The sequence below is a fragment of the Lissotriton helveticus genome, chromosome 7 (assembly GCF_964261635.1).
Source record: "Lissotriton helveticus chromosome 7, aLisHel1.1, whole genome shotgun sequence".
NCBI classification, from domain to species: domain Eukaryota; kingdom Metazoa; phylum Chordata; class Amphibia; order Caudata; family Salamandridae; genus Lissotriton; species Lissotriton helveticus.
This window is the reverse complement of record NC_136068.1, coordinates 435,398,591-435,425,842: the sequence shown is the minus strand read 5'-3', so window position 1 is coordinate 435,425,842 and position 27,252 is coordinate 435,398,591. Positions and strand designations below refer to the sequence as shown.

Genomic DNA, 27,252 nt, shown 5'->3' with positions numbered 1-27,252 from the left:
TTGTTAGTATGACACAACCTGAAGTTCTTATGATGTTGAAGCCAAACTCCTGCCCTTTCGCTGATGATTTTTTTATACTCGTATTTTTTGTTCATTAATTCAGTGAGAACCAAGGGGTCTTTAGAGACTAAATGGCGTTTTTGAAGGGCTGAAATCTCCTCTTCCAACCGTAATAGGGTGGAGTTTGCATCCCTGTTCATAGCTGCATGCATTTTGATTAATACCCCTCTAATTGTTGTTTTAAGTGCCTCCCACTTGGTAAGATCTGTAGTGTCCCCTTTTTTGTTGTGACTAAGATAGTCAGTGATGGCTGTTTCTATGGCAATCCTGTGTGCTTCCTTTTTCAGTACCGCGTTGTTGAATCTCCACAAAGTCGCTCTCTTGCCTATTTTGCGCACCGTCAGAGTCATCGTAATGCATGAATGATCAGAGATCACACGTGGTTCAATGGAGGTGGCTTCAATGTCCCCCTTGGAGTAAGCAGATGTGAGCAGGTAATCTATACCTGAGTATGAGCCATGGGGTGGGGAATAGAAGGTATAGTCTGCCTGTTGGATTCATCAACCTCCATGAGTCAACTAGATTAAAGCGTGTACAGAGATAGATGAGTGCTTTGTGTGAGTTGGTCGGCCAGAAGAGACAACGCGAATCTCTGTCTAGAAGGGGATCCATAGGGAGATTTAAGTCGCCACCCAGGATATGTGTTACGGTGTCTGGGATCGTGTCAATGTGGGAGCAGAGTTCTTTCCAAAAATCTTGGTCATCTTTATTGGGAGCATATATCTTGGTCACGTAGAACTCCTTCCCGCACTTTGCTAGTTTAGTAGAGACCCATCTACCTTTAGTATCCGCACTACTGTGTAAAACATCAACGATGGCTAGTTTCGCAATGAGAATGAGAACTCCATTCTTTTTACCCAAGGCGTCAGACCCAATCGCCTCTCTGTAGAGTTTGTTTTTCATAGAATTAAATTGTGACAAATCTATTTTAGTTTCCTGGAGCAATATAATGTCACCCTTCTGCTTGTGTAGATAATCTAGAATGTTCCTCTTTTTAATTGGGTGATTGATACCCTTTACGTTGAGTGATACTATTTTTATAGTCTGTTTATCCGTTGCCATAAGAAGAGAGGGAGAGTGATTTGGTAATCAGCATGATATACATAGCATAAGATGTGCGTAACATTATATACCTGACGTAGGTGAGACTAAGGGACCATGAAGAATACAAACTGGCGTACATGTACACATATAGAGCATTTTCATCATTACCGGAGTGCAATACGTTGCTGCAAGAATGCGGAGACAGGAGGTGAAGAGGGAGTAAAAACAAGAATGAAGACAAGAAAAAAATCACAAATGGTAACAAAACCAAAAACCTTACCCAACCCACCCACAACACCAACCCCCCCCCCCCCCCCCCCCCCCCCCCCCATAAAATGCACCAGGAACATGGCGACCAAGTAGAAACAACCACAGCAGCTACCCTCCTCCGAATGGAGGTAGAACAGTACGTACGGAAACAAAGATTATGAACGTCCGGAACATATCAAAGGCATAACGCCTCATAATAGCATGCGTAACTAGCACGACAATTATATTTGCAGCTAAACCAACATAAGGCAATAGACACAACCTTTCCATACTTCTAACAAAACCTTCGTAAGGTGAAAACCATAGTGCTGACGGTCTACAGCATCAGCTGATGAGAGAGCATATGTGCCCACCAGTTGCATATTGGGTGGCTGTGACAAACATTGTGTAGCAACAAAACTAACCCCTATAAACTTGAACCTCCATCCTTATCAAGAAGTGATTGAAGGTTAACAGCATGGGTAGTAAATGCTTGAGAACTAATATCAAAATAGCAAAACTGGCGGACAAGTCTTATGTAATTATACAGTATACATTATAGGACAATGCCACATGAGCGCACATGATCCCAGGCGTATGGTGAATAAGAGAAAGTTCGTCCTACCACTCCTTCAGACATAACTGCAACATAAGACAGTGAGGTCAATGGAAACGATAACGCTTCTTGGATAGTGGGCCAGTCCACGAATCCCCAGTCCGTCGTGTGGTCAAGCCAAGATCTACTGACAGGGGGCAGTTAATTTCTAACAAGCAAATTAGATGCTCCCTCGATGCTGCTGATACATCTGCCAGAGCTGTAAACACTAGTGTTCTTTTAAGAAGACGCGCCTGGCTGAGCATATCCGGGTTTAAACCGGAGCTTCAAACTTCCATATTAAACACACCCTTTGACAAGGAACATCTTTTTGGACCGGTGGTAGACACTTCATTGGATAAAATGAAGAAGGATACTGAAGTGGCTAAATCCATGGGAGCACTTCAGTCTCCACAAGGGTGTGGTTCCTTTCGTTACTCCTTTTATAGAGCAGGATCTAAAAATACTTTCTCAGACACCACGTCTACCTATAAAGGTAATAACCAGCCTTCAGGTTCCAAGGGTTTCTACCGAGGCAATTACAGAGGAAACCACGGCAAGGGCAGAGGTAGAGGTTGCAACACACATACCTCGCCATCCAATGCAAAACAATGACTTGCCCATAATCCCGCCCTCCCTCCCCCTGAACACTTAACACCTGTAGGGGAAAGACTGCCACAATTTCTACCAAAGTGGCAGTCAATAACAACAGACAAATGGGTTCTCCAAATTATCCATTCTGGTTACTTCCTGGGGTTCATCAATACTCCTCCAAACATTCCCCCAAAGTCGCACAGACTTCCCCCGGATTATCTAGACCTTCTCAAACAAGACGTACAATCCCTGCTACTAAAACAAGCCATAGAGCCTGTACCACCTCAACACCAAGAGCTGGGCGAGTACTCTTTTTACTTTCTAATTCTAAAAAAGGGCCGCTCTCTCAGACCCATACTGGATCTCAGAACAGGACGCCTTCTTTCATATTCCAATCCATCTGGCTCACCGCAAATTTCTCAGGTTTGTGGTAGCAGGTCAACACTACCAATTCAAAGTACTCCCATTGGGAGTCACCACGGCCACCAGAGTCTTCACAAAATGTCTGGCGATAGTAGCTACACATCTCAGAACACCAAGCATACATGTCTTTCCCTATCTGGATGACTGGCTCATCAAAGCCAGCACATACCAGCAATGTTGCCGGCACCCTTCACTAACCATTCAGCTCCTTCAACAGCTGGGGTTCTCAGTCAATCTGTTAAAAACACATCTTCAGCCAAACAAAGTTCAGGATTACCTAGGCACCACTCTAAATACTCACAAGGCTCTAGCGTATCCTAATGCAGCCAGAATTCGAAACATTCAGGCGCTCTTTCTCAAATATCAACCCACTCGGTCACTTCCAGCTTGAGTGTTTATGCAACTGCCTGGGGATGATGGCAGCTTGCATCATGATTGTTTCCCACGTCAGGCTACACATGTGTCCACTTAGAGCAGAGGTCTTCAAACTGTGGGGCGTGCCCCCCAGGGGGGGGCCTGGAAACACCTCTGGGGGGGTTTCGAGCTCCACAGAAAGATTTCCCCTTAACATCACTCATTCTGACGTCTGAAGCACGTTTACTGCCATGTATTCTCGAGGTTTGTGGCCATCGCAAACAGGACTCTATTTTGATTAGAGGCAGCAGTCTGAGTACATAATACCTAAGTGGAAGTGTCAACTCTGACGTTTCTCTAATCCGAGACACAGCAGCATAAATGCAGGAAATGGCAGCAAATTGCACGTCCATACAAAATTAAACTTAAAAACATATACTGCTTTGCAGGGAGAGCTGTGCTTTTTCCCTGCCCTTCGCCTTTCTTGCTGCAACCATTTGGCCTCCTTGCTGGTGCCTTTTACATCGGTTCATCACACTGCTGTCTATACATTGGAAGCTACTGGTAGGATGTTTAAACATTTTTCTGCAGCGTAATTTCCCTATTCCCCATCCTCGCTCTACTTCTGTTTATTTTCCACTGCAAAACATGAATAGATAGCAGCCACTGAGTCACTCCAATTCTTCAAATTGTGGGTTGCAGAAAAAGGTAAACTTCTGGAGTAATCTCTGTCGACCGTTTCAAGGTCAGGGTGATGCTTTCTTTACTGAGACTCTTACTAAAAGGCACAGGGAACACCCTGGTAACCAGACAAAAAGGAATCATTAAATAACAATAAGCTGAAAAATATAGAGTGCTATGAAGTCTTACACAGGGGGTAACTGCGCTGTGCAAATTCTTATGACCGAGTGACCTTGCACTTTGTTGTCAAGAGGTCTCAGTTGAGAGTCTTATCTCTGTGAGTCCTGGCGTTTTAGCTAACTGCATTTTAGACTCTGCAAATCTGATATGATGTAGGCATTTTCAGAGCCTGAAGCAAAATTACATTTGTCATAGTATTTTCCATAATACCTAGGCGTTTTCAGGCCATTTGTTGCAGTTTTGCGCTCCTTCCTGTTAATTAGTGATAAGGCTGTCAAGAAGCTTCCTGCACAGCCTTAATGTAGATTCAGCCCATAAAACCCTGATAGTTGTTGTGGATTCCTATCCCAGCTCTAGTCAAGGAGGCCTTTTTTGTTGCCTCCACCAGGGCCCCTGGTATCTATACTGCTGGCACATGACAATACAAAATAAACATATATGGCAGTGAGCATTTCAATTAATACAGTAGTATCTTCAGAGCAAAGAGCTTGCCCCGCGAATGATGTGCTTGCCAGGTCTGCGAACATTCTGCTAGCTTGCTGGATCAGGCTGCACAGTATTAGATGTGGTCCTGAAAGGTGGGGTTCAGGCACTGACCATGTGGCGGTTTTCCCTAAAAGAAAGTTTTCCTTTAAAGGGTGTTGCATGAGTTCAGTGGTTGTGGGCCAGATTTACAGCTCACAAATATTAACTTTAAAAGAAGCCTTCTAATAGTATTTTGCTATTGCGAAAATTAGTTGTCAACTAACACCGCTGGGTTAAACTAGCTGTCAAAGATACTAAACCCCAACTTCCAGAATTTTTTGTGGTGGGGGGGAGGGGTCCCGACTCCTAAAAAAATATTTATGGGGGGCTTGACCTAAAAAAGTTTGAAGATCTCTGACCTAGAGTGTTTAGCCAGTCAGTGGAACCAGTCTCAATGTCTTTAACCGATCCAGTGTTGGTAAGCTTCCGTACTCCTCGCTCTCTGCAGTGGTGGAACACACAAAACATATCAAAAGAGCGGCCCTTCATAGACCCGATTCCATAGACCGCGTTAACAGCGGATGCATCCCTTACTGGCTGGGGAGCTCATCGTCAACAACACACAGTGCAAGGACTGTGGAGTCAGGAAAAGAGGCTCCACGTCAATCACTTGGAGCTCATGGCAATCTTTCTAGCTCTCAAAGCCTTTCAAGATCACCTGTCTGGCAAAACTGTGTTAGTCCGAACCGACAACATGACAGCTATGTATCACATACAAAACAGGGGGGGGGACACGCACTCTTTCCAACTGTGCCACTTAGCCCAGGACATCTGGAAGTGGGTTATTCACCACAACATTTATCTCCTAGCGGAACACTTCCCAGGAGTCAACAATCAGATTGCAGGCCTCCTCAGCAGGCAGAGGTCTCAAATACACGAGTGGGAACTTCACCCTCAAGTTCTCCACCCATACTTCCAAGCTTGGTGAGTCCCTCACATAGACCTGTTCGCCACACCCGAAAACGCAAAATGTCAAAGCTTCGACTCCAGGTATCCACTTCCTATGTCCAAAGGCAATGCTCTATGGATGAACTGGTCAGGAATATTTGCCTACACTTTTCCGCCTCTCCCACTCATTCCATCAGTGGTTCGGAAACTCAGGCAAACATCACTCACGCTAATACTAGTAGCTCCAACATGGGCACGTCAACCCTGGTTAACAACCCTGTTGGAACTCTCTCTAGTACCACACCAAAAATTACATTTAACTCCCAGTCTCCACACTCAGAGCCGTGTAGAAATGAAACACCCAGATCCCAAACAGATGAACCTTGCGATCTGACTCCTGAAGTTGTAGAGTTTGGTTATCTCAACCTTCCACCAGACTGTATGAACATTATTAAAGAGGCTAGGAAGCCTACCACAAGGGTCTGCTATGCGGCCAAATGGTAGCATTTTGTAATTTATTTCAATAACAATTATATCAACCCTCTCGATGCTTCCATGCAGAACATACCGTGCTACCTACTACATTTGCAGCAGTCCGCATTGGCCTATACATCCATCAGACTGCATCTTGCTGCCATAGCAGCTTACGTTCAAAATAGGCAACACTTATCGCTATTTAGAATGCCGTCATCAAAGCATTCATGGAAGGACTAAAAAGGGTAATACCACTAAGATTTCCACCTGCCCCAGTATGGAATCTTAACATAGTCCTAACCAGGCTAATGGGTCCGCCATTTGAACCTATGCACAAATGTGAACTACAGCTCCTTACTTGGAAAACAGCTTTCCTATTTGCAATAACTTCATTGAGGAGAGTGGGTGAACTACAGGCATTAACCATAGAATAACATATTTACCAGTTACATAAAGATAAAGAAGTTCTTCGTATAAACCCTAAATTCCTACCTAAGGTTGTATCTGCATTTCACACCAATCAGTTGGTTGAATTACTTGTATTCTTCCCTCAACCTTACTCTGTTGCAGAACAAGCTTTACATACCTTAGATGTCAGAGGAGCTCTTTTGTATTACACTGAAAGAACAAAATCATTTCGTAAAACCAAACAACTTTTTGTAGCTTTTGCAACACCTCACAAAGGCAATCCTATATCCAAGTCAGGAATTGCTAGGTGGATTGTCAAGTGTATTCAGATTTGTTACCAAAAAGCCAAAAGGACTCTCACAGTACCCACTAGAGCACATTCCGCTCACGAGTTAGGGGCTACTATGGCTTTCTTCGGGAATATTCCTATTGCTGATATCTGCAAAGCTGCAACATGGTCCACACCACACACATTTATCAAACACTATTGTGTTGATGTGTTAGCAAGACAACAAGCTAATGTGGGCCAAGCAGTACTTAAAATGTTATTTCAGACAACTCCAACAGTTACAGGATAGCCTCCGCTTCGGGGAGACTGCTGAATAGTCTATGCAAAGCATGTGATCTACAGCTCGCATGCCTAGAGCGGAAAATGCTACATACCAAGTAAGCATCTGTTCTTGGCATGTAGAGCTGTAGAATCCCATGCGCCCACTCACCTCTCCGGATACCTGTAACTGCTGTAGTTATCTGTCTTCCTACACATACTTACGCATGGACAATCTTTACTACTACTCCATTCGCTTACCCTCTGCGGAAAACAATCTGAAGATGGAGCCGATGATTATGCGCACTATCACCTAAGGTAGGAGTCCCCTACCTCGTGACTAGAGAAAACTTCTTCCAGAAAAGCAAAGTGCAAACATCCGGATCCAATATTAGATGGTGATCTTATGCAAAGCATGAGATTGTACAGCTCTAGATGCCAAGAACTGATGCATACTGGTTAAGAAGCATTTTCCTTTACAGATGTTTTCACATTACCGCCAGCGACAGAGGGACACCCTTATTTGGGGTGAGAATCAGCTCCCACTATTGGACCAGTGTGGAGTTAAAAGGGAGAATACAAAGTGTGTGAATGCTGACTTTGGACACCTGAGATGCAGTTGACATTGCAGGAACACAGGCTGCAAGAAAGGCTGGAATATACAACTTACAGTTTTGCAATGAAACAAAGGGACACTCGGGCATACAGTTACTTTGAACGATCAACCAGCTTCTCAGTCATCCAACCACTGTTGGTAACGATCACAAAGTTCTTTGTCAGCATTCTGCACACCTCTGTACTCTGTGTTATGCACAATGAATATAAATTCAAACTGAATATAAATCATTGCTCTGGCTGACCTTTAATATGCTATATGGGCTTTATCCTTAAAATGGGCTTTATTTGAAGTGAGAAAGACTTATTCGTAGTTTTGGGACAGGTTGAATGATCTCTCAGTCAAATCCTCAAAATCTCAGGAAAGGCAGCACCGCATCAGAAATTTACAGATTCGTACTGAATCTGGCTGGAGTCAGACATTTTTCTTTCATGTGTTACATGCCAAGTGCTTTTGGAAAGTGGTAGTACAGACTTCCCCTTTACGGTACCTCACCATTTAATCAGTGGCCTACAAAAATGACTGCAAGTTATTTTTGTTCTATTATTCCGCTAAACGCTCCTTTAGGTGTTCTGTTTCTAAGTGTTCTATTCCCTCTCTTCACACTCTTCCCGTCAATTTTCCTTTTCACATGCCTTCCACCCCTTTCTTTCTACATTCTCCCGTCTACTCCGCCTTTCTTCTCTGCCCATTCCCTCTGTGACTGCCCTCTTCCTCCCTTTTCTTGCCTTCCTCTTTCCCCAACTTATTTAATTGCTTCCCCTGTTCACCCTTAAATGCACTTCTTTAACATTCCTCTCTTGTACCCGTTTCTTTTATTACTCTTTCTTTCCTCTTCCCGATCAGGTTCATGGATTAGATGCAGTGACGTGGAAGGACGTAGACATCATCCCCATCGACATTGCTGATCGCACTCAGGTGTCGGAAGACGTAAGTCCTCTGATAGTCTGTTTTTGGCTTAATGACACAAGCTGCTTTCTGGGGACATTGTCTAAACAGATCTGGTGTGGGGCACATTGTTAATGTGTATTAATGTGTGTTGATGGGTAGATGTGAAAAGTATTTTTCATGCCACAGTTGTCATCCTCTCTCTGCTGCACGAGTTAGCAACCTGCGCCCAAGCCCCGTGGGCTGATCGACCTATCAGTGGCATTGTGATTAAACAAGGGGCTCTCCATACTACTCTGGGTTTATGAAAAATTGGATTTAGAAATAGACTGTGGAAAATTAGAGCTGTTGTGTTTTTTGTTTAATTGAACACGCATCTTTCCTTGTGCAGCTCTCTCTCCACACTATCAAACATCTCATTGTGCTCTATAAGTTTCAACCCACTAGTGGAGGTTTGCCTTAATCTCAGCCGTTTTACCCTCTAGCTTTCCTCACTGTCCTTCACCTTCTTCTTGGCTATGAGTGCTCTAAAGGTTTCCTTCCTTGTTGCCGTAGGGCCCCTGGCCATTTTCCTTTGGGTTCACATGCCAGCTATCCTCTTTAAAGTAGTCCTCATCCACACCTGCAGAGGATTACTTTGTCAGTCATTCTTTGTACCCCAAAGACCCCCTCTATTACCTCCAGGTTTGTTCTCCTCTCCTTGGCGCTGCTGCTTAACTCCACCATACCTTTACAGACTTTCTCCAAGGACTCTTTTCTTATGTCATCACTCCGATTCAGTGAAAAGGTCTGGATTTTTTATAGAAGGTACATTTGGATAGATTTCAGTGTGTGATTTGTGAAATCTCTGGAATCGTGCAAGGGTAGTTCGAATGGCATATTCCCTATCTGATTCATGTACTGATCTTTTACCTTCATTTCCCTCAAATTGTAAAGCGCTCTGATATCCTTCGGGATCAAGTCCGCGCTATATAAAACTTTATAAAGAAATACATTGTCTTTGAGTCCTGCTCTTCTCTTTGTTGATGTGCAATAATATCAGGTGGGTCGGTAATCATGCCCTCTGTCTGAGAAGTGCTGAGTTGGTGCTCGCATTGTGCACCTTAGTTCATGGCCGGTACTTCATAATGGGTTTGGAGGGGGCTCCTTGTCTTAAAATGTCTCTTCTACCAGTACTTATATTTTAATTTGGTTATCCCACTGCAGGACTACAAGGCTGATGAGGACCCTGCCATCTTCACCTCATCAAAGACTGGTCGTGGGCCACTCTGTCCAGATTGGAAGGTATCTTAGCTCTGTGTATCATTCCACAATCTGCTAGTTGTCAAACTATTGAGATGGAAAATTGCCCTGCAATGTCAAGGACATGCACCACTGCCCTGATTGCCCCAGCCACACGGATATAAGAATCCATGGTACTAATTTCTAGCCATGGGTGAACACTTTCCATGCACGATGACCTAGGCCTCTCATGATAATGTGGTCTTGTTAGACTGGGAGGGGCCCACCAAGCTTCACCCAAATAGTGGTACAGGAGTACTGCCCTTGCAAGGCGTTAAGTGACACATGCATAGTAGTGGCAGCATACCTATTTTGTTTTAGTTAAAAAAAAAAATCAGTAGTGTCAACAGGCCTTTTAACCTGTGTCACTGGAGTGGTGCCTTCTAAGCCATTTGTGTAAAATTCCGCTGCTCCATACTTAACTCACTCTTGGCGTACTTTGTGACTGTGTGTAGTGCCAAAAACAAAAAGTACAAATGATGGATGAAATGCGTAACAATGCAAACATTCACCCCCAGTCACAAAATCTGGGTTTAACCATAGTTTTTAGCTCACCAAGCAACCCCAGTCTGGACCCAGCCATATACAAATCAGTCTCAACCCTCCTACTCATGGGAACAATCCATCTCGAATTCCCAAGCCTCCGTTAGCTTGGCCGATGAGGGGTGATAACCCAAAACCGGTCCCGGAATGCTTGTTTCCTGTCCAGGGAGGACATGGCCAAGCAGACTGAACTGTTCCCATAGGGAGCAGGGTCAAGACTGATTTTCATATGGCTAGGTCCAAACTGGGGTGACGTGGTGAGCAAAATAATGATGGATTAAACCCAGATCTGTGACTGGGGGTGAGTGTTTGAAATGTTTCAACAGTCCGTCCATTTATTTTTATTATGTGATGTTGCTGTGTATAGGGCCAGCCAGTACGATGTATGACGTTACAACGCACACTTTTACAACGCATACCTTTACAACGCATTTTTTACAATGCAACATCCATTACAACGCATTCCATTACAACGAAATTTTAAAAACTACATTTACAACATATTCCATTACAACGCATAATACCTTTACAACGCATACCATTACAACGCTTAACATTACATTGCATGTTTGGTAAGTATTGGATAGTGTAGGGGTAACAATTACTATTCTAACTCCAGGGGGTGCAACAGTAGGGTAAGTGTTGGATAGTGTAGGGGTAAAAACTACTATTCTAACTCCAGGGGGTGCAACAGTAGGGTAAGTGTTGGATAGTGTAGGGGTAAAAATTACTATTCTAACTCCAGGGGGTGCAACAGTAGGGCAAGTGTTGGATGCTAATGTTATGCGTTGTAATGGTATGCGTTGTATGACTGAGTTGTAATAACATGCGTTGTAGTGGTGTGCGTTGTAGTGTCATGCGTTGTAATGGTTGCGTTGTAATTGCATGCGTTGTAATGGATGTTGCGTTTTAAAAGTTTTGTTGTAATGGTAGTGCGTTGTAAAAGTTGCGTTGTAAAGGTTGTTTCCCGCCAGCACCGTGTGCATGCTGAGATATGTGTGCCTTTGCATGGCATTTAACATTGAAGCCTGTGGGTTCTATTTAGGAATCCCTGTGACTGGAAAGGCTAGTTGAAAGTGAGGACTGCAACCCTGAGAAAGGAAAAGTGGATTGCTGAGATTCCTGACGCTGGGGTGGGAATATACACACTGGATGAAGGGGAGCAGAACATCCCTCTGTGCTCATCAAAGGTGTCTTTGATTCCAGGAGGTTAGTAGTTAGTGGGGCCTGGGCTCTTTGTGTTCTTTTTAAAAATAGTTTTATTAGAGTTTTCTACTGTTAACACAACAAACAAATAGGCATACCAAAGATACCATAGGTACATGTGAGCAAGTGCACAGTTGGTGATATTATACATCAACACGTTTAATGGCCTTAAACATGCAATAAATGGGCAACAGGCAGATGATAAGCTAGTACAAGATGTGTCACTTAGTACTCAGCTGTGTGTGTCTAGGCTGCCTTTGCCGCCCCCTGGTCAATTCCTTGGTGACTCAGCCAGGGACCCCATATCTTAATAAATTTCCTTAGGCACCCTCTGGCCTTGTTATTTAACTTTCTCAGCTGATATAGAGGTCCATCCCAGACTTCCAGTCGCGGAGCGTGAGGGGACCAGGCTCACCCCTGTGTTTGGCTACATCTCTCTTGGCCACTTCTAAGCAGGAGTTGCTAATCAGGAGCTTTGCTCTGAGGAGATATACGCTCATGGGCATACCCAACAAAATGTATTTAGGGTTCATTGGTATTGTTTCTTCCAATAGCTTGTTTGGTTCTTCTACAATGTCGGTCCAGTATCTTTGAATGTTAGGGCATTCCTATAGTGAATGTCTGAACAACCATTCTCTCTGGCTCGCAGCGAAGGCAACTAGCAGAATCAGCTCTGCCAAAGCTATGGAGCCGGGCCCTATCCTAATAAACCCTATTTAGGACTTTCAGTTGGATCGGTAGAAGTCTTGATTTCATTGCGACTTCCCTGGAGTGCATTAGGGCTGCATCCCAGTCAAGGTCGTCAAACTCTCCCCCCTCGTTTTCTCAGCGTGTTCTTAGTTTCATTATGGAGATGGGCTCATTGTTAAGTGAGATGGTAGGTCTGATAAAGTTGGCACAGTAGGACCAGGGAATCATGATAGAGTGAAATTAACCTTTGTGAGACATTTTTCCAGGAAGGGTGGCAGCCAGGTGTGAATCTCAGTTACTCACTTTGATTGTGTTGTGGGTCAATTAAAATTTAAGCCACTCCTGGTGTGGCACTCTGTCCCCATTTTAAAGGACAGAGGAGAAGGTACTTAAAACAAGACGACACCCACAACCAGAATATGAACGGACCATACACTAAATCACATCATTGTCTGGATTTGGACCATAAAGGTTCAAGCCTGATTCTCACAAGTTGTTCAGCAGTGCTATCCAACAGGCAGAAAGTACATAAAGACTTCTAGCTGCTGGAACCAGGACTAGGGTCCAGGGTTTGCAAGCCTCCCTTCTGGGGGAGAGGCTATCACTCGGAATGTCAAGACCACTTGCCATGAGCGTGGATCACCAACTTTCTGCCTGCTAAGACCAGCTGACTCTGACAAAGAAGAGAGTGCCTGGAGGGGGGCAAAGCGCAGCAGGGATTCTTCCAAGTGTATCTCTGTGAGCGAAGTGTGAGATGCCAAGTCTGGTAGGGACTACTGTGAGAGTGCGGGTTGCCCTCCCTTTCTTTCGAAGTCGGATACCTTGTGTGACATAAGGGGGCCACCGTAAAACTAGAGCCATCGCCCTTGTGCAAGTGAAGTAGATGACCCCATCTGTCACCTTGAGTACAGGACTGTCCCCATGGAACATTGTATCAAGGCTGCTGTGAAGAATACTTACTGATTTACGAAAGGAGCTGCTGAGAGGATGTCCAACACCAATACAGGCCTCCTGAAGACTGAGGAGGCGCAACGCATCCTCGGGGAAAGACCATGAGAGGTTGCGGACCCTCAGCATCAGGATACCAGATCCTGCCAAGATGCAGCCCAGTCCTCCTGAACTTGCCAGCTGCCATTGGATTGGGTAACCCGATAGTCAGTCCTGCCGGGGACTTGCACTTACTAAACTCCTAAACTCCTAGCGATGCTAAAATTGACTCAACCTCAAATGCAACACTTTGTTGCATGAGGACTAGCATGTTCCACATCTGAAAATCGCCCTGCTATCAAATGGGGAATAACCAGCCCCACTAGAATGGATATTGCCTAGGCAGACATTAATGCGCTGACCTTAAGAGACTGTGGACATTGTTTAATGTGTTGCCTCTGTGTTTATATGAAACAGCCAGTGTATTGCTGTTACTGTTTGTACAGTGAGTCTTGTGCCTGCCCTGTACATGTCTCACACCTAACTCCACCTCGAAGAGCCTTGGACTGCTCAACCACGCCACCACAGAGCCAAGTGCCGTGTTGCTTAGTGCCTTAGTAGCTCGGGCCCCATGGACATCAGGATTAACAGGTCCCAACCCCCACAGTTTGGTCCTCTAAGCCCTGATTTTCCTGTTAAAGTGGTTTTGATTCACACCCTCTAGAGCTAAGCTATTTGTAGTAATTTTTTGTAAAGTATTCCGCAGCACATTGACGGAAAGTGTAATATCCAGTATACAGCCGGCAGTATACCATTGGTTGTTCCTGGACGAAACAGCAACTAGTTCTGCAGTGATAGCCAGAAGCCATTCAAACTGGCATTCGCAAACATCCTGATGAGAGCCTGCCTTCTTTTCTTTGTCCATGCGATGACACTGCAGCATCTGCAGTTTGACAGTTTACTGAATGAGGCTTGTTCTGCAGGCAAAGTCCATCTCAACGCTGCCCCAAACTCCACTGTCTGCTTTGTACCCCTAACCAGCCAAATCTGCTGCTTTAATGTTTCTTATTATTGATTCTCTTCCTCCAACAGAAGGAGCTTGCAAATAACCCAGACTGCCCTCACATGTGTGCCTACAAGCTAGTGACAGTGAAGTTCCGGTGGTGGGGCCTGCAAGGACGTGTGGAAAAGTTTATCCACAAGGTATGTTCCCATAATACTGTGTTGAACACAGCACCCTTCCCTCATACCCTGTGTTTATTGTAGTTTTACCAGTTTAGTCTCCTTTCCATAAACTGTTTGCTCTTTCCCTCTGTACTAGCTCATTTCTTTTCCTTTTTGGTAACACATGCTCTACGTTGCTCTCTCTCATACTTTCATTTAAAACTTGGGAGCCTCCACCCTTCATTGCAAGTCTTCTCCAAAATCCCACCAAATAACTAGGTTCTTCTCTTCCATAGTACTAAACTAATTATACACATATACATGTATAATAACCATAATATGCAGCCTAACATATATACATAGGCTAATAAAGCCAAACTTACACACGTTCTGAAGCATGAAAATATGCTGTATATAAATGCAATAAACAGGCATGAGCCTAAAATGCATTTCATAACCAGAAGCCAGTCGTCCGAAAAGGGTTTTGAAATTTTACTTAGATAATACAAAGTCTTTGAGGCACACGGACCGTCTGGTATATTTACACATATATATGTATATTGTTTGCGTTCCGGGTTCCAGCTCATGGGCGGAGATAATTCAGTGCTTATGACTTTAATGAGTATACCCCTGGAAGAGAACTAGGATTACAGGTAAGTAACTAATCCATCTGGCCACCCATCTCTTCTTGCAATGTTTAACGTTACATGCTACTATAGCTCGCTTACTGTCTATTCCTGACACTATTAGTGCTGCCTGGGCAGTCCAATTGATTTATGATACAAAAAGCCCCAGTGCATAAAAAAGCTTGTCAGAGTAGTTTATGCATCACAGGAGATCAATATCGAAATAGTCAAATGCAAGTGCACACTTCGGTCAGCCTTTTGAGATATCCATATTCACTTGGAAAGGTGCCCAGCTTTTGAGCAAGTGACCTTTACAAACAAATGTCACTATAAATAAAAACGCAATCTAAGTAAGAAACATCGAAGAGTATAATTTTTGCAGGTATCAAGCCTGGGAATGTAATGTTCGAGGCATGGGAGCTGTAGTTCACATGCTATGCATAGATCGCTGTCTGGTGTTGGGCCTGGACGTTTGCACTTTGTTTTTATTCAAAGAAGTCTTTTCAGTCACGAGGTAGGTGACTCCTCCTTTCGGTGATAATGCGCATGGGCATCGATTCCAGTGTCAGGTTGTTTTTTTCCGTTTTCTGGTTCGGACGTGAATTGCTGCGCTCCAGTTCGACACCGTTCTCGGTTTCCCCTCGGTGCACAATCCACTACCCTTGAGGGTATTGTTTCTCGATTGCGTATTCCTGCCTTCGCGTATCGTATCTATTTCACAACTTCAATCGGAAAACCTCTTGCGAGGCCCTTGGGCCTAGCTGCGTCAACTGAATTCGCAGTAGATTGAACGGATTCCATTCCAATTTAAGTACCCCCGCACCGATCTTCAAGGTGTGTGCAATTTGTGTTTATCGCCTGAACACAACAAAGACAACTGCGCATCCTGCCGATCCTTCCGATCGAAAGATGCTCCGTGACCGTTTGGCTCAAACGTCACAAGATGTATCAACATAAAGACTCCAAGGACTCTGCTCCAGACCTTTACGGAGAATATTATCGACTAAGAGATCCTCGAAGCACATGGAGCCGAGGCAGAAGAGGAAGAACACATTTACGTGTCTGAGGAAGACTCCAACATCGAGGAGGACCTCCCAACCGGTCAGCGTACCGTGAGTAAAGATACTCCTATGCCCCAAAAAGTACTCTTTAAAAAGGCTCCAGTCCCTCCTCCGCCTTCAGGCCAACATGGAGATAAAGTTTCCAACGCCCCACCTTCAGACTCGGCATCGAAAAACGAGTTAAGCCTTCCGGCTAGGGACCGAGCCAACCTTCTTCAGGGCCCAAACCCAAGACTTCGGCACTGAAAGATGATCCAACTGATCCCTCCAAAACTTCTGCACCGAAACACACTTTGGATCCGAAATCATTGGAGCCCAAATCCTCCGCACCAAAATCCCCGGCTTCGAAAACACTGGCATCAAAATCTTTGACGCTGAAAATTATGGCCCCAAAGGAAAAAACTGTTCCTCCTTCACCCAAGGAGCCTAGTTTGGATGTTCCGCCTACTAACACGGACCCCAAACAAAAGGAACTGGTTATTAACTCAAAACAGGACACCTTTATGCAAAGCTGCCAGGGGGAAAAAAAGAATTTGAGATATCTTACCACATCCCTCTAAAGAATATAGGGACTAATACTTCTCCTACACTTCTTTCACCTTCCTCACTTCCTCCACCTATTGACCCTAACCTTCTTAGAACACCCACAAATTCCCCGCAGCCACACTCCAGATCAGCAGGATGATAGGGATGGGAATCTAGATGATGACACACGCAGGGATGTACCACAAGATACTGCTTCAGACCCCTGGGTAGATTAGAACACGGATCCTAATAACGACAACGATCCAGCTCTATACCCATCTAGACCTTCTCCTTCAGATGATAATGTTGGGTTTATAGAATTGCTTAACTGAGCTGCACAATATCATGGGGTGCAACTCCATAAGGAGCCTCTTGAGGAAGATTTCCTATTTGAGACTCTTTGTGCATCACAAAAAACTACACGTACACTGCCTATGCTCAAGGGTATGTTAAAGCATGCAGATGAGGTGCGAGCTAGGATATTCACACCTAGAGTGGACAAAAAATACTAGGCGGCTCCTACAGACCCAATTTTTATCAGAGGTCAGGCTCCACTAGATTCGTTGGTGGTTTCAAATGCTCGGAAACTAGCAAATTCTCAGTCAACGCGAGATGCTCCGCCTCCCAGTAAGGAATCTAAAATAGTAGATGCCTCAGGCACGATAGTAGCAGCACAAGCAGCCAATCATTGGCGCATAGCTAACACCCAAGCTCTGTTGGCAAGATATGACAGAGCTCATTATGATGCTAGAGCAACTGAAGCAATATGTGCCTGACGAACATAAATCCAAGGCTCATGACCTCATTCAGGAAGGGAAACTCTTTTCTAAGACATCAATCAGGTGTGCTCTAGATGCAGCAGACACTGCTTCACATGCTGTTGACACCAGCATTCTTCCCATACGCCACGCATGGCTTAGGGTATCGGGTTTTAAACCAGAGGTTCAAACATCCATTTTAAATTCACCTTTTGATAAGGAGCATTTGTTTTGGTGAACACTTCATTAGAAAAAATGAAGGAGGACACTGAAGTAGCCAAATCTATGGGAGCGCTACAAACACCATCCAACCGTGGCTCATTTTGCAGATTCCCCAGCCACAAATAAGCAGTGACTTGTTTCCCCTTCCTATGGGTGTCGGATCGTGCACCGCTTTTGTTCTTTTTAAGTATACTTTTTTTCGTGCCTCCAGGGCTCACTCCCCGTCTGGAGTGATACGTGATAAACCTTTTATAGACGCTATACCTAATTGGGTGTAGCTGTCCCCCTGGGCACCGATTTGTGCTGTGTACCAGCTCTGAGTTTCAATCAAATTTCAACTTCAAGTGATTAAAACATGATGTTTTTTCCAAAATAAATCGATTACTCCGTTATTTCATTTATATCTCATGAATGTTTCATTTATTCCTCATGAACTCCAATGCATTTCGACAGTGCTTGCTGCCTTCATCAGGGAAATAATTAATCTACAAATAATCAAAGAAAACATACATCACATTAACCTTCGTTATATCTATAAATTCATATCACATATACTTGTGTTACTTCTTAGCATAGTTATCTTACACTTCATAACTTTGCTCTAATATATTCACATAATCGTTGCTATGAATTCTTATGGAATAATCCTATAGCGTTATTGTAACGGTTTCTACACTAAGGTGGGGCTCGGCATGGCTATCAAAAGCGGTAGTTGGTTGTGGCGTCTTCCGTTTAAAAGACGGCGTGGCATAATTAGTAAAACTCGCCTGAAGCGCTGACTCAATTCTGTGGAGCTTAGTTCCTTCTAAAAAGGAACGGATTTGAAATTATTGTTACGCGCTTATGGAGCCTTACTTCGGTCGCTTAGCTGCTCACCTCGGCGTTTCTTACATTCCGCTCCGCTGCTCAACTCTGCTTCTGCTCTCTTCCGGTGTTCCGGAATTCGCGCGTGCGCACTATTAACGCTTTCACGGCCATTTTTTATTGCCTCTCTAACTTTATTGAGATCACAATGTTAAGTGGATCTGCCCCAGTGCTCGCTGCCACTATGTTTTGATACTGTTGCAAAGTTGGTTGGATCAATTTGGATAGTGTGTTTACGCTATCTACTATGAATCTAAACACGAATAATAATATTTACAGATAACAAAGAAATTCTGTGCGTTCATTCAGTCCGCCTGGCTTCAGGCTACCCAGATTATAAATCCAGTAATTCTCCTGCTTAAGTAACCTCGTTTTGTTCATGGAACCTTCTATTCTAGGTAGTGTTTCTAAGACACACACTCTCAGTTGGCTGACGTTGTGTTGCATTTGGGTAAAATGTTCTGCTATGCTGGTTTTCGCGGTTTTTAGTCTTATGGTGCTCTTATGTTCATTTATTCGTATTTTCAATTTTCGTTCAGTGTGTCCTACATAAACATCTCCGCATGGGCATTTAATCATGTAGATTAGGTTACTTGAATCACACGTTGCATTCACTTTCAACGGTATGGGATACCCCTTTTGTGGGTGTGTTATGGTAGAGCCTTTGATGATGTTATTGCATGTGCTACAATTGTAACAAGGTACTGTTCCTCGAAAAGGCGTGATTAAATGCCCATGCTGAGATGTTTATGTAGGACACACTGAACGAAAATTGAAAATACGAATAAATGAACATAAGAGCACCATAAGACTAAAAACCGCGAAAACCAGCATAGCAGAACATTTTACCCAAATGCAACACAACGTCAGCCAACTGAGAGTGTGTGTCTTAGAAACACTACCTAGAATAGAAGGTTCCATGAACAAAACGAGGTTACTTAAGCAGGAGAATTACTGGATTTATAATCTGGGTAGCCTGAAGCCAGGCGGACTGAATGAACGCACAGAATTTCTTTGTTATCTGTAAATATTATTATTCGTGTTTAGATTCATAGTAGATAGCGTAAACACACTATCCAAATTGATCCAACCAACTTTGCAACAGTATCAAAACATAGTGGCAGCGAGCACTGGGGCAGATCCACTTAACATTGTGATCTCAATAAAGTTAGAGAGGCAATAAAAAATGGCCGTGAAAGCGTTAATAGTGCGCACGCGCGAATTCCGGAACACCGGAAGAGAGCAGAAACAGAGAGTTGAGCAGCGGAGCGGAATGTAAGAAACGCCGAGGTGAGCAGCTAAGCGACCGAAGTAAGGCTCCATAAGCGCGTAACAATAATTTCAAATCAGTTCCTTTTTAGAAGGAACTAAGCTCCACAGAATTGAGTCAGCGCTTCAGGCGAGTTTTACTAATTATGCCACGCCGTCTTTTAAACGGAAGACGCCACAACCAACTACCGCTTTTGATAGCCATGCCGAGCCCCACCTTAGTGTAGAAACCATTACAATAACGCTATAGGATTATTCCATAAGAATTCATAGCAACGATTATGTGAATATATTAGAGCAATGTTATGAAGTGTAAGATAACTATGCTAAGAAGTAACACAAGTATATGTGATATGAATTTATAGATATAACGAAGGTTAATGTGATGTATGTTTTCTTTGATTATTTGTAGATTAATTATTTCCCTGATGAAGGAAGCAAGCACTGCCGAAATGCATTGGAGTTCATGAGGAATAAATGAAACATTCATGAGATATAAATGAAATAACGGAGTAATCGATTTAGTTTGGAAAAAGCATCATGTTTTAATCACTTGAAGTTGAAATTTGATTGAAACTCAGAGCTGGTACACAGCACAAATCGGTGCCCAGGGGGACAGCTACACCCAATTAGGTATAGCGGCTATAAAAGGTTTGTTTCCCCTTCCCCCTGATCATCCCACACCTGTCGAGGGACGTCTCTCTCAATTTCTCCCAGTCTGGAATTCAATCACATCAGAAAAATGTGTTTTACAAATTATCCAATCTGGTTACTGCCTGGAGCTTACAAGCAAGCCTCCAAACATTCCACCACGAACACACAAACTATCTCCAGAACGTTTACACCTACTCAAACAAGAGGTACAATCTCTGGGAAAAAAAGAGCGATAGAACCCGTCCCACTACAATATCAGGGGACAGGGATGTACTCTCTTTATTTTCTAATTCCCCAAAAAGGATGGCTCTCTGAGGCCTATATTAGACCTCAGGGAATTAAACCTTTGCATTCAATCAGATCACTTCCATATGGTCACTCTCCAACAGATACTTCCTCTGTTACAACAAGGCGACTTTATGTCCACTCTGGACTTAAGGGATGCGTACTTCCATATTCCAATACATCCCGCTCATCCCAAATACATTAGTCAAAGTACTCCCATTCGGAGTAACTACTGCTCCCAGAGTATTTACCAAATGCCTGGCAATAGTCGCTGCGCATCTGCGAAGACAACATTTTCACATCTTCCCATATTTAGACGACTGGCTTAGCAAAACCAACACTCTCTCAATGTGTCTACAGCACACTCAAACAACAGTACGCTTACTGCACAACCTCCGATTTACAGTCAATCTGTCAAAATCCCATTTTCAGCCCTCCATCAAACAAGCATATCTGGTGGCCACTGTAGATACACAAAAAGCTCTAGCCTATCCCAATCCAACCAGAATTCATAATATTCGTGCTCTCATTTCTAAACTTCAACCCAATTACTCATTACCAGCTCAGGTATTCATGCAACTACTAGGAATGATGGCATCTTGCATCATGATCGTTCCTTTTGCAAGACTGCAAATGCGTCCCTTTCAAGAATGTTCAGCACGTCAGTGGAATCAGTCTTAGGGTCTATTGACAGAAGTGATGTTGGTGGGCGGCTGAACTCATCGCTCTCTTCAGTGGTAGAATCCGCACAACCTTACAAAAGGGTGGCCTTTCATCAATCCAATTCCACTGACCGTGTTAAGAGCAGATGCATCGCTCACTGGTTGGGGAGCTCATCTCCAAACTCACACAATTCAAGGATTGTGGAGTCAAAAGGAAAAGCTTCTCCACATAAATCTGGAGCGGTTAGCAGTCTTCTTAGCGCTCAGAGCCTGCCAAACTCGCCTTGTAGGCAAAGCTGTCCTGAAACGCTCAGACAACATGGCAGCGATGTATTACATACAGAAGCAGGGAGGAACACACTCTCCAACTGTCACACCTTGCACAGGACATTTGGAGATGGGCCTTTCATCGCAAGATTTATCTCCAACGGAACACCTCCTAGGAGTGAGCAATCTGATCGTAAATCTCCTCAGCAGACAGAGACTACAAATTTACAAATGGGAACTTCACCCTCAAGTTTTCCTCCCCTTCTTTCAGATGTGGGGCTTTCCAGACATAGATCTGTTCGCCACACACCAAAACTCAAAATGCCCAAAGTTCGCCTCCAGGTATCCATACCCGTTATCCAAAGGCAATGCTCTATGATGAACTGGTCAGGGCTATTTGCCTATGCTTTTCTGCCTCTCTCACTCATTCCACTATTGGTTCGGAGGCTCAGGCACATATCCCTCACACTAATCCTAGTAGCTCCTTCTTGGGCTCGCCAACTTTGGTTCACTACCCTCTTAGAACTATCAGTAGTTCCTCATCAACAGCGACGTCTCACATCCAGTCTCCTCACGCAGAGCCATGGAGAGTTGAGACATCCAGTTCCCAAACCTCTCAATCTTGCGATTTGGCACCTGAATTCATAGTTTGGTTACTTAAATCTTCCACCAGACTGTATGAATATTATTAAAGAGGCTAGAAGACCTACTACAAGAGCTTGATATGCAGCAAAATGGAAGCAGTTTGTTCTTTATTGTAATAACAACCATGTCAGTCCACTTGATGCTTCTATTCAAAATACCATTTGTTATATGTTACATTTACAAAGTTCGAATTTAGCGCGCACGTCTATGCGCATACATCACGCTGCAATAGCTGCTTATCTTCAAAATAGACCACACCTTTCCCTTTTCAGAGTGCCCACTATTAAAGCTTTCATGGATGGACTCAAATGAATTATTCCTTCACCAGTGGCGGTGCGTCCATTGGGGAGCTAGGGCGTTGACCCACAAGCCGCCCACGCTTGCAGCTCCCTTGGCTGCTCTGACTGAAGTAAACTGGCAATGCATGTCAGTCAGCATGGCGCCGGACCGCCCACCCCCTTCATAGTCTGAAGGGGGTGGGCGGTCCGGTGTCAAGCCGACTGACATGTATTGTCAGGCCAGGGGGTGGTGAGGAGCGCACAGCCGGCAGCAGCACAAGTGCGCATGCTGGGTTTAGGTCGGAGAATGTTTCCGAAAAGCCCAGTCATGCGCACTAGTGTTGTCTGGATGGTGGCTGCTCTTTAGGAGAACAAGGGTTGATCAACACCCCAACCCTCGGTCTCCTAATGGGCAGGCGGGCGACAAGTATCACTGCTAAGCCAATCCTGGCGCTGCTGGAGCAGCGTCTGTATTGGCTGAGAGGGGTTGTGACGCGGCTGTTCCTGTACGTGCCAACGCAGGACCACAGCCCAGGAGCTGTCGCGAGGCGGTGAGGACCCTGTCAGGTAAGTTAGTGTTCGAGGCTTGTGGGCTGCTGAATTCAAATCTGTGCATAGATGTTGGGTCCGGATGATTGCACTTTGTTGTCTTGGAGAAGTCTTCGAAGTATCACGAGATAGGTGACTCCTCCCCTAGACTAAAGTGCGCATGGGCATCTTCTCCATCCTCAGATTGTTTTTTTCCGCCATTGGGTTCGGATGCAAACTCCTACACTCCAACTCGGAATCGAAAAATAAAACTTTTCTAAAGGCCAAAAGGCCTTCGACTTCGGTGGTATTGTTCTCGTTCGGTACCTCTCTGCTCGATCCAACCTTCCATCTCGAATCGGTCGTCGACGCGGGCCGTTGGGCCTTTTCGACGCCACGTGAGCCGACCGTCGATGGAAAGAAGCCCGTTTAAAAGGTGCCCACAATGCCACTCCAAGTTCCCACATACTGATAAACACTCAGTATGCAACAAGTGCCTTTCCCTAGACCATAGGGAAGAAACCTGCCCAGCCTGCGCCCAGTTTCGATCCCCAAAAACTATACGAAACCGACGGGCTGCCCAGCAAGAAATGCAGCGACAGGCACCGGAAAACATCTTCGATGATGACCAGGATCTACAGGACGCCCCAGACTCGGACCTAGAAATCGTCACGGTCGAGGATCACTCTGACTCCGACGACGAACTTCCGTCTGGGCAAATCGTGAGTACTACACCCCCGACACCAATTATCCCGTTACCAAAGGCTCCGGTCGAGGCATCGCCAAAAGGCCTTCGCCAAGATCATAAAAAACTTTCGCCAGCCCCGCCTTCCGGCTCGGCTCCGAAACCGAAACTGAAACCTTCTGAAACCCCAGGGCCCAGTACCATCGTCCCGAAGAAGGTTCCAAAGCCAAAGAAGGTCACCGACCCGAAGGGCGTCGATCCGAAAAAGGCCACACAGCCAAAGGGCGTCGAGCCAAAGAAGACTGTCAACCCTGACAAAGGCTGTTCAGCCAAAAACGGTCGACCCCAAGAAATCGGTCGACCCGAACAAAGGCACTCAGCCAAATGCCGCAGAACCGAAGAAGGTCGCCGACCCGAGCAAGCTTGCTGTTCCAAAAAGAGTCGACCCGACAACCGGTACCGTACCGAAACCAGTGTCGGAGCCGGAAAAAACTTTCGATCCAAGGACAAATGCTCCAAAGACACCAGTCGATGCCAAGAAGAACATCGACTCAGTGAAAGACAGTCATCCGAAGAAGCCTACGGAGTACAAGAAACGTGTCGACCCGAAAACTCCGGTCGACCCGAAACCAATCCCCGACCCAAAATCGGGGCACGAGCCAAAAAAGCCACACAAGTCCCCAAAAGTCGTCGAAAAACCAAGTGTTACCGAACCGAAAAAGTCTAACACTAAACCAAGGACTGTAGAGGAAGAACTATTCCACCCAGATCCATCAGACGACCAAGCTAAAATATACATAAACCAGGAGACTGGTAAAGTTACCGTCCTGCATAGAAAAAAGAGGCCTTTGGACTTTGAACCCAGTTCACCTATTCCAGTAAAGAAAAGGACTTTGGGACTTCTCCCTCAAGACCCTTCAGCCCTTTTCATCCTATCATGCCTATCACACCTTTTGCACCTTCCTCACCTTCTCACCACGGGGACGATGAGGGGGACACGGGTTATGAGCCACAGCCTTTATATGATTTCCCACAAGATCCTCACCAAGAGGAACCCTGGGAGGAGCCAACCGACCCTTATGACACCCATCCCATCCCTGATGTACCCACTTATCCCGCTAAGTCGTCACCTACTGATGACACTGTGGTCTTCAACCAACTCATTGACAGGGCAGCACATTTCCACAATGTGGACATGCATAGTGACCCTGTGGAGGGAGACTTCCTGTTTGACACATTCACTACTGCAGAAAAAAGTGTCAAAACGCTTCCCATGCTGAAGGGGGTTCTAAAACACGCACCCGACATTTTTATGGATACAGCCAGGGCACGGGTAATCAATCGCAGGATTGAAAAAAGTATAGGCCAGCTCCTACAGACCCTACTTACATCAAGGGGCAGTTGCCACTAGACTCTTTGGTGGTTGCCAACGCACGAAAAAGAGCTAACTCTCAGACAACAGGGGAAGCACCTCCCCCTGAGTCAAAAGTTCTAGAGGCATCAGGCAAAAGGGTAGCCGCACAGGCCTCCAACTCATGGAGGATTGCTAATACGCAAGCCCTACTGACTCGTTACGACAGGGCACACTATGATCAGCTCGAGAGCCTTATGCAACACCTACCCGAGCCTTTTAAAGCACAAGCCAATGATCTCATCCAAGAGGGAAAGTTCATATCAACGCCTCAATCAAATGTGCACTTGACGCTGCAGACACCGCAGCTAGGTCAATTAATACCAGTGTTTTGCTACGCAGACATGCATGGCTGCGTATTTCCGGTTTTAAGAATGAGGTGCAGTCCACCATTCTTAACCAACCCGTCAATCAAGATTTTCTATTTGGCCCTGCTGTTGTGAATGTATCTAGGACCCGAATTCGATATTCCCGGTTTATGCCCTTATGTGGTTATAACAAATCATATCCTTATAAAGGCATAAGAATCGTATCCATATTTAGTCATAGCCCATGCAGTCCAAATACGGCAAGGCTACTCCCATAGACTCCTAGAAAGTACAACGCGTTCTTTAAACAAACCAAGCCTCCAGCAGCCCGGGAATTCCCCCTGCTTTGGTTTTGATTTGCACAAGCACTTCTGGAGTCCAGAAAGAACTGTAAGTTCTTAGTGACGTCTTATGTCCAACCTTACGTCAAACTCGGCACCTTCCAGGTATAAATATACCAACGTTGCATTAAGCAAACACACCATGGTTTGGAGCAGAGCGGCTATCTACTTGCCCGACGCCCAGCTGATGCGAGTGCCGAAGGAAGCCGACCCTCCCATTTGACGCACTGAGAGACACTGTCTTTTCTCCTGCCGAGAAATCCAGCTCCAGTGTTTCCAGTCACCCTTGCGGGTTGCTGGGAGATCGAGACCATTTTGGACAAACTGAAAAAAAGACACGGAAACCGCAAAATCTATGGGTGCATTGCAATTTCTACAACATAGGGGCTCCTTTCGGCGCTCCTCATACAGAGCAAATACACGAGGGAATGCTTCACAGACATCTGCCTCATACAAAAGTTACACACAAGGTTCCTTCAACAAGAACACAACCAGGGGAGGTTACAGAGGTAACAGTAATAAGGGAAGAGGGCGTGGAGGCAATAACACCAGGGCCTACACTGCCACAAAACAGTGACTTCATTACGCTGCCTCCAGACCACTTAACACCAGTTGGAGGCAGACTACAACAGTTCCTACCTGTCTGGCATACAATTACCACGGACAGGTGGGTGAGAGAAATTATCCAGTCTGGTTATGGCCTAGAACGGACTTCTACGCCACCAAACATACCACCCAAACATCGTCCAATGTCCACGGAACACATCACCTGCTACAGCAAGAGGTGAAATGCATGCTGGAAAAGGGGGCCATAGAGCAAGACCCTTTCCACCAACAAGGGACGGAGTATACTCCCTATACTTCCTCATTCTAAAGAAGGACGGTTCCCTCAGACCAATATTGGACCTCAGACCCCTAAACCAATACATACTATCGGAGCACTTCCATATGATCACACTACAACAAGTGCTCCCGTTGCTACAGCAAGGAGACTTCCAAGCAACACTGGACCTCAAAGATGCGTACTTTCACATACCTATCCATCCAGCCCACAGAATATATCTCAGGTTCACAATAGAAGGTCAACACTACCAATTCAAGGTTTTGCCATTCGGGGTTACCACGGCTCCAAGAGTGTTTACAAAATGCTTAGCGACAGTGGCAGCACATCTCAGAAGGCAACACGTCCATGTGTACCCTTACCTGGACGATTAGCTCATACAAGCAAAATCGTACCAAGAATGTGCAGCACACACGTCACAAACAATCCAGTTACTACACAGCCTAGGCTTTTCAATCAACTACACAAAATCGCATCTGCACCCTTCCCACGTACAGCAATACCTGGGAGCCACCATAAACACCTCAGTGGCGAAGGCATATCCAAACTCAGCAAGGATAGCTAGTATGCAAATGCTCATTCGCAAATTCCTACCACAACACTCTCTCCCAGCCCGAGTCTTCATGCAGCTCATAGACATGATGGCCTCCTGCATATTCATTGTCCCCCATGCCAGACTTCAAAT

General features: G+C 45.0%; 1 protein-coding gene across 1 annotated transcript in view; it reads left to right on the top strand.

Moving 5' to 3' along the window:
- Positions 1-27,252, top strand: part of LOC144768560 (phosphatidylinositol transfer protein beta isoform-like) — a 372,071-nt gene that overhangs the window by 278,087 nt on the left and 66,732 nt on the right. Inside the window, exons 7-9 of the mRNA XM_078652332.1 lie at positions 8,485-8,568; positions 9,733-9,810; positions 14,266-14,376. Coding sequence (XP_078508458.1) covers positions 8,485-8,568; positions 9,733-9,810; positions 14,266-14,376 — 273 coding nt within the window. The remainder of the gene's footprint in view (positions 1-8,484; positions 8,569-9,732; positions 9,811-14,265; positions 14,377-27,252) is intronic.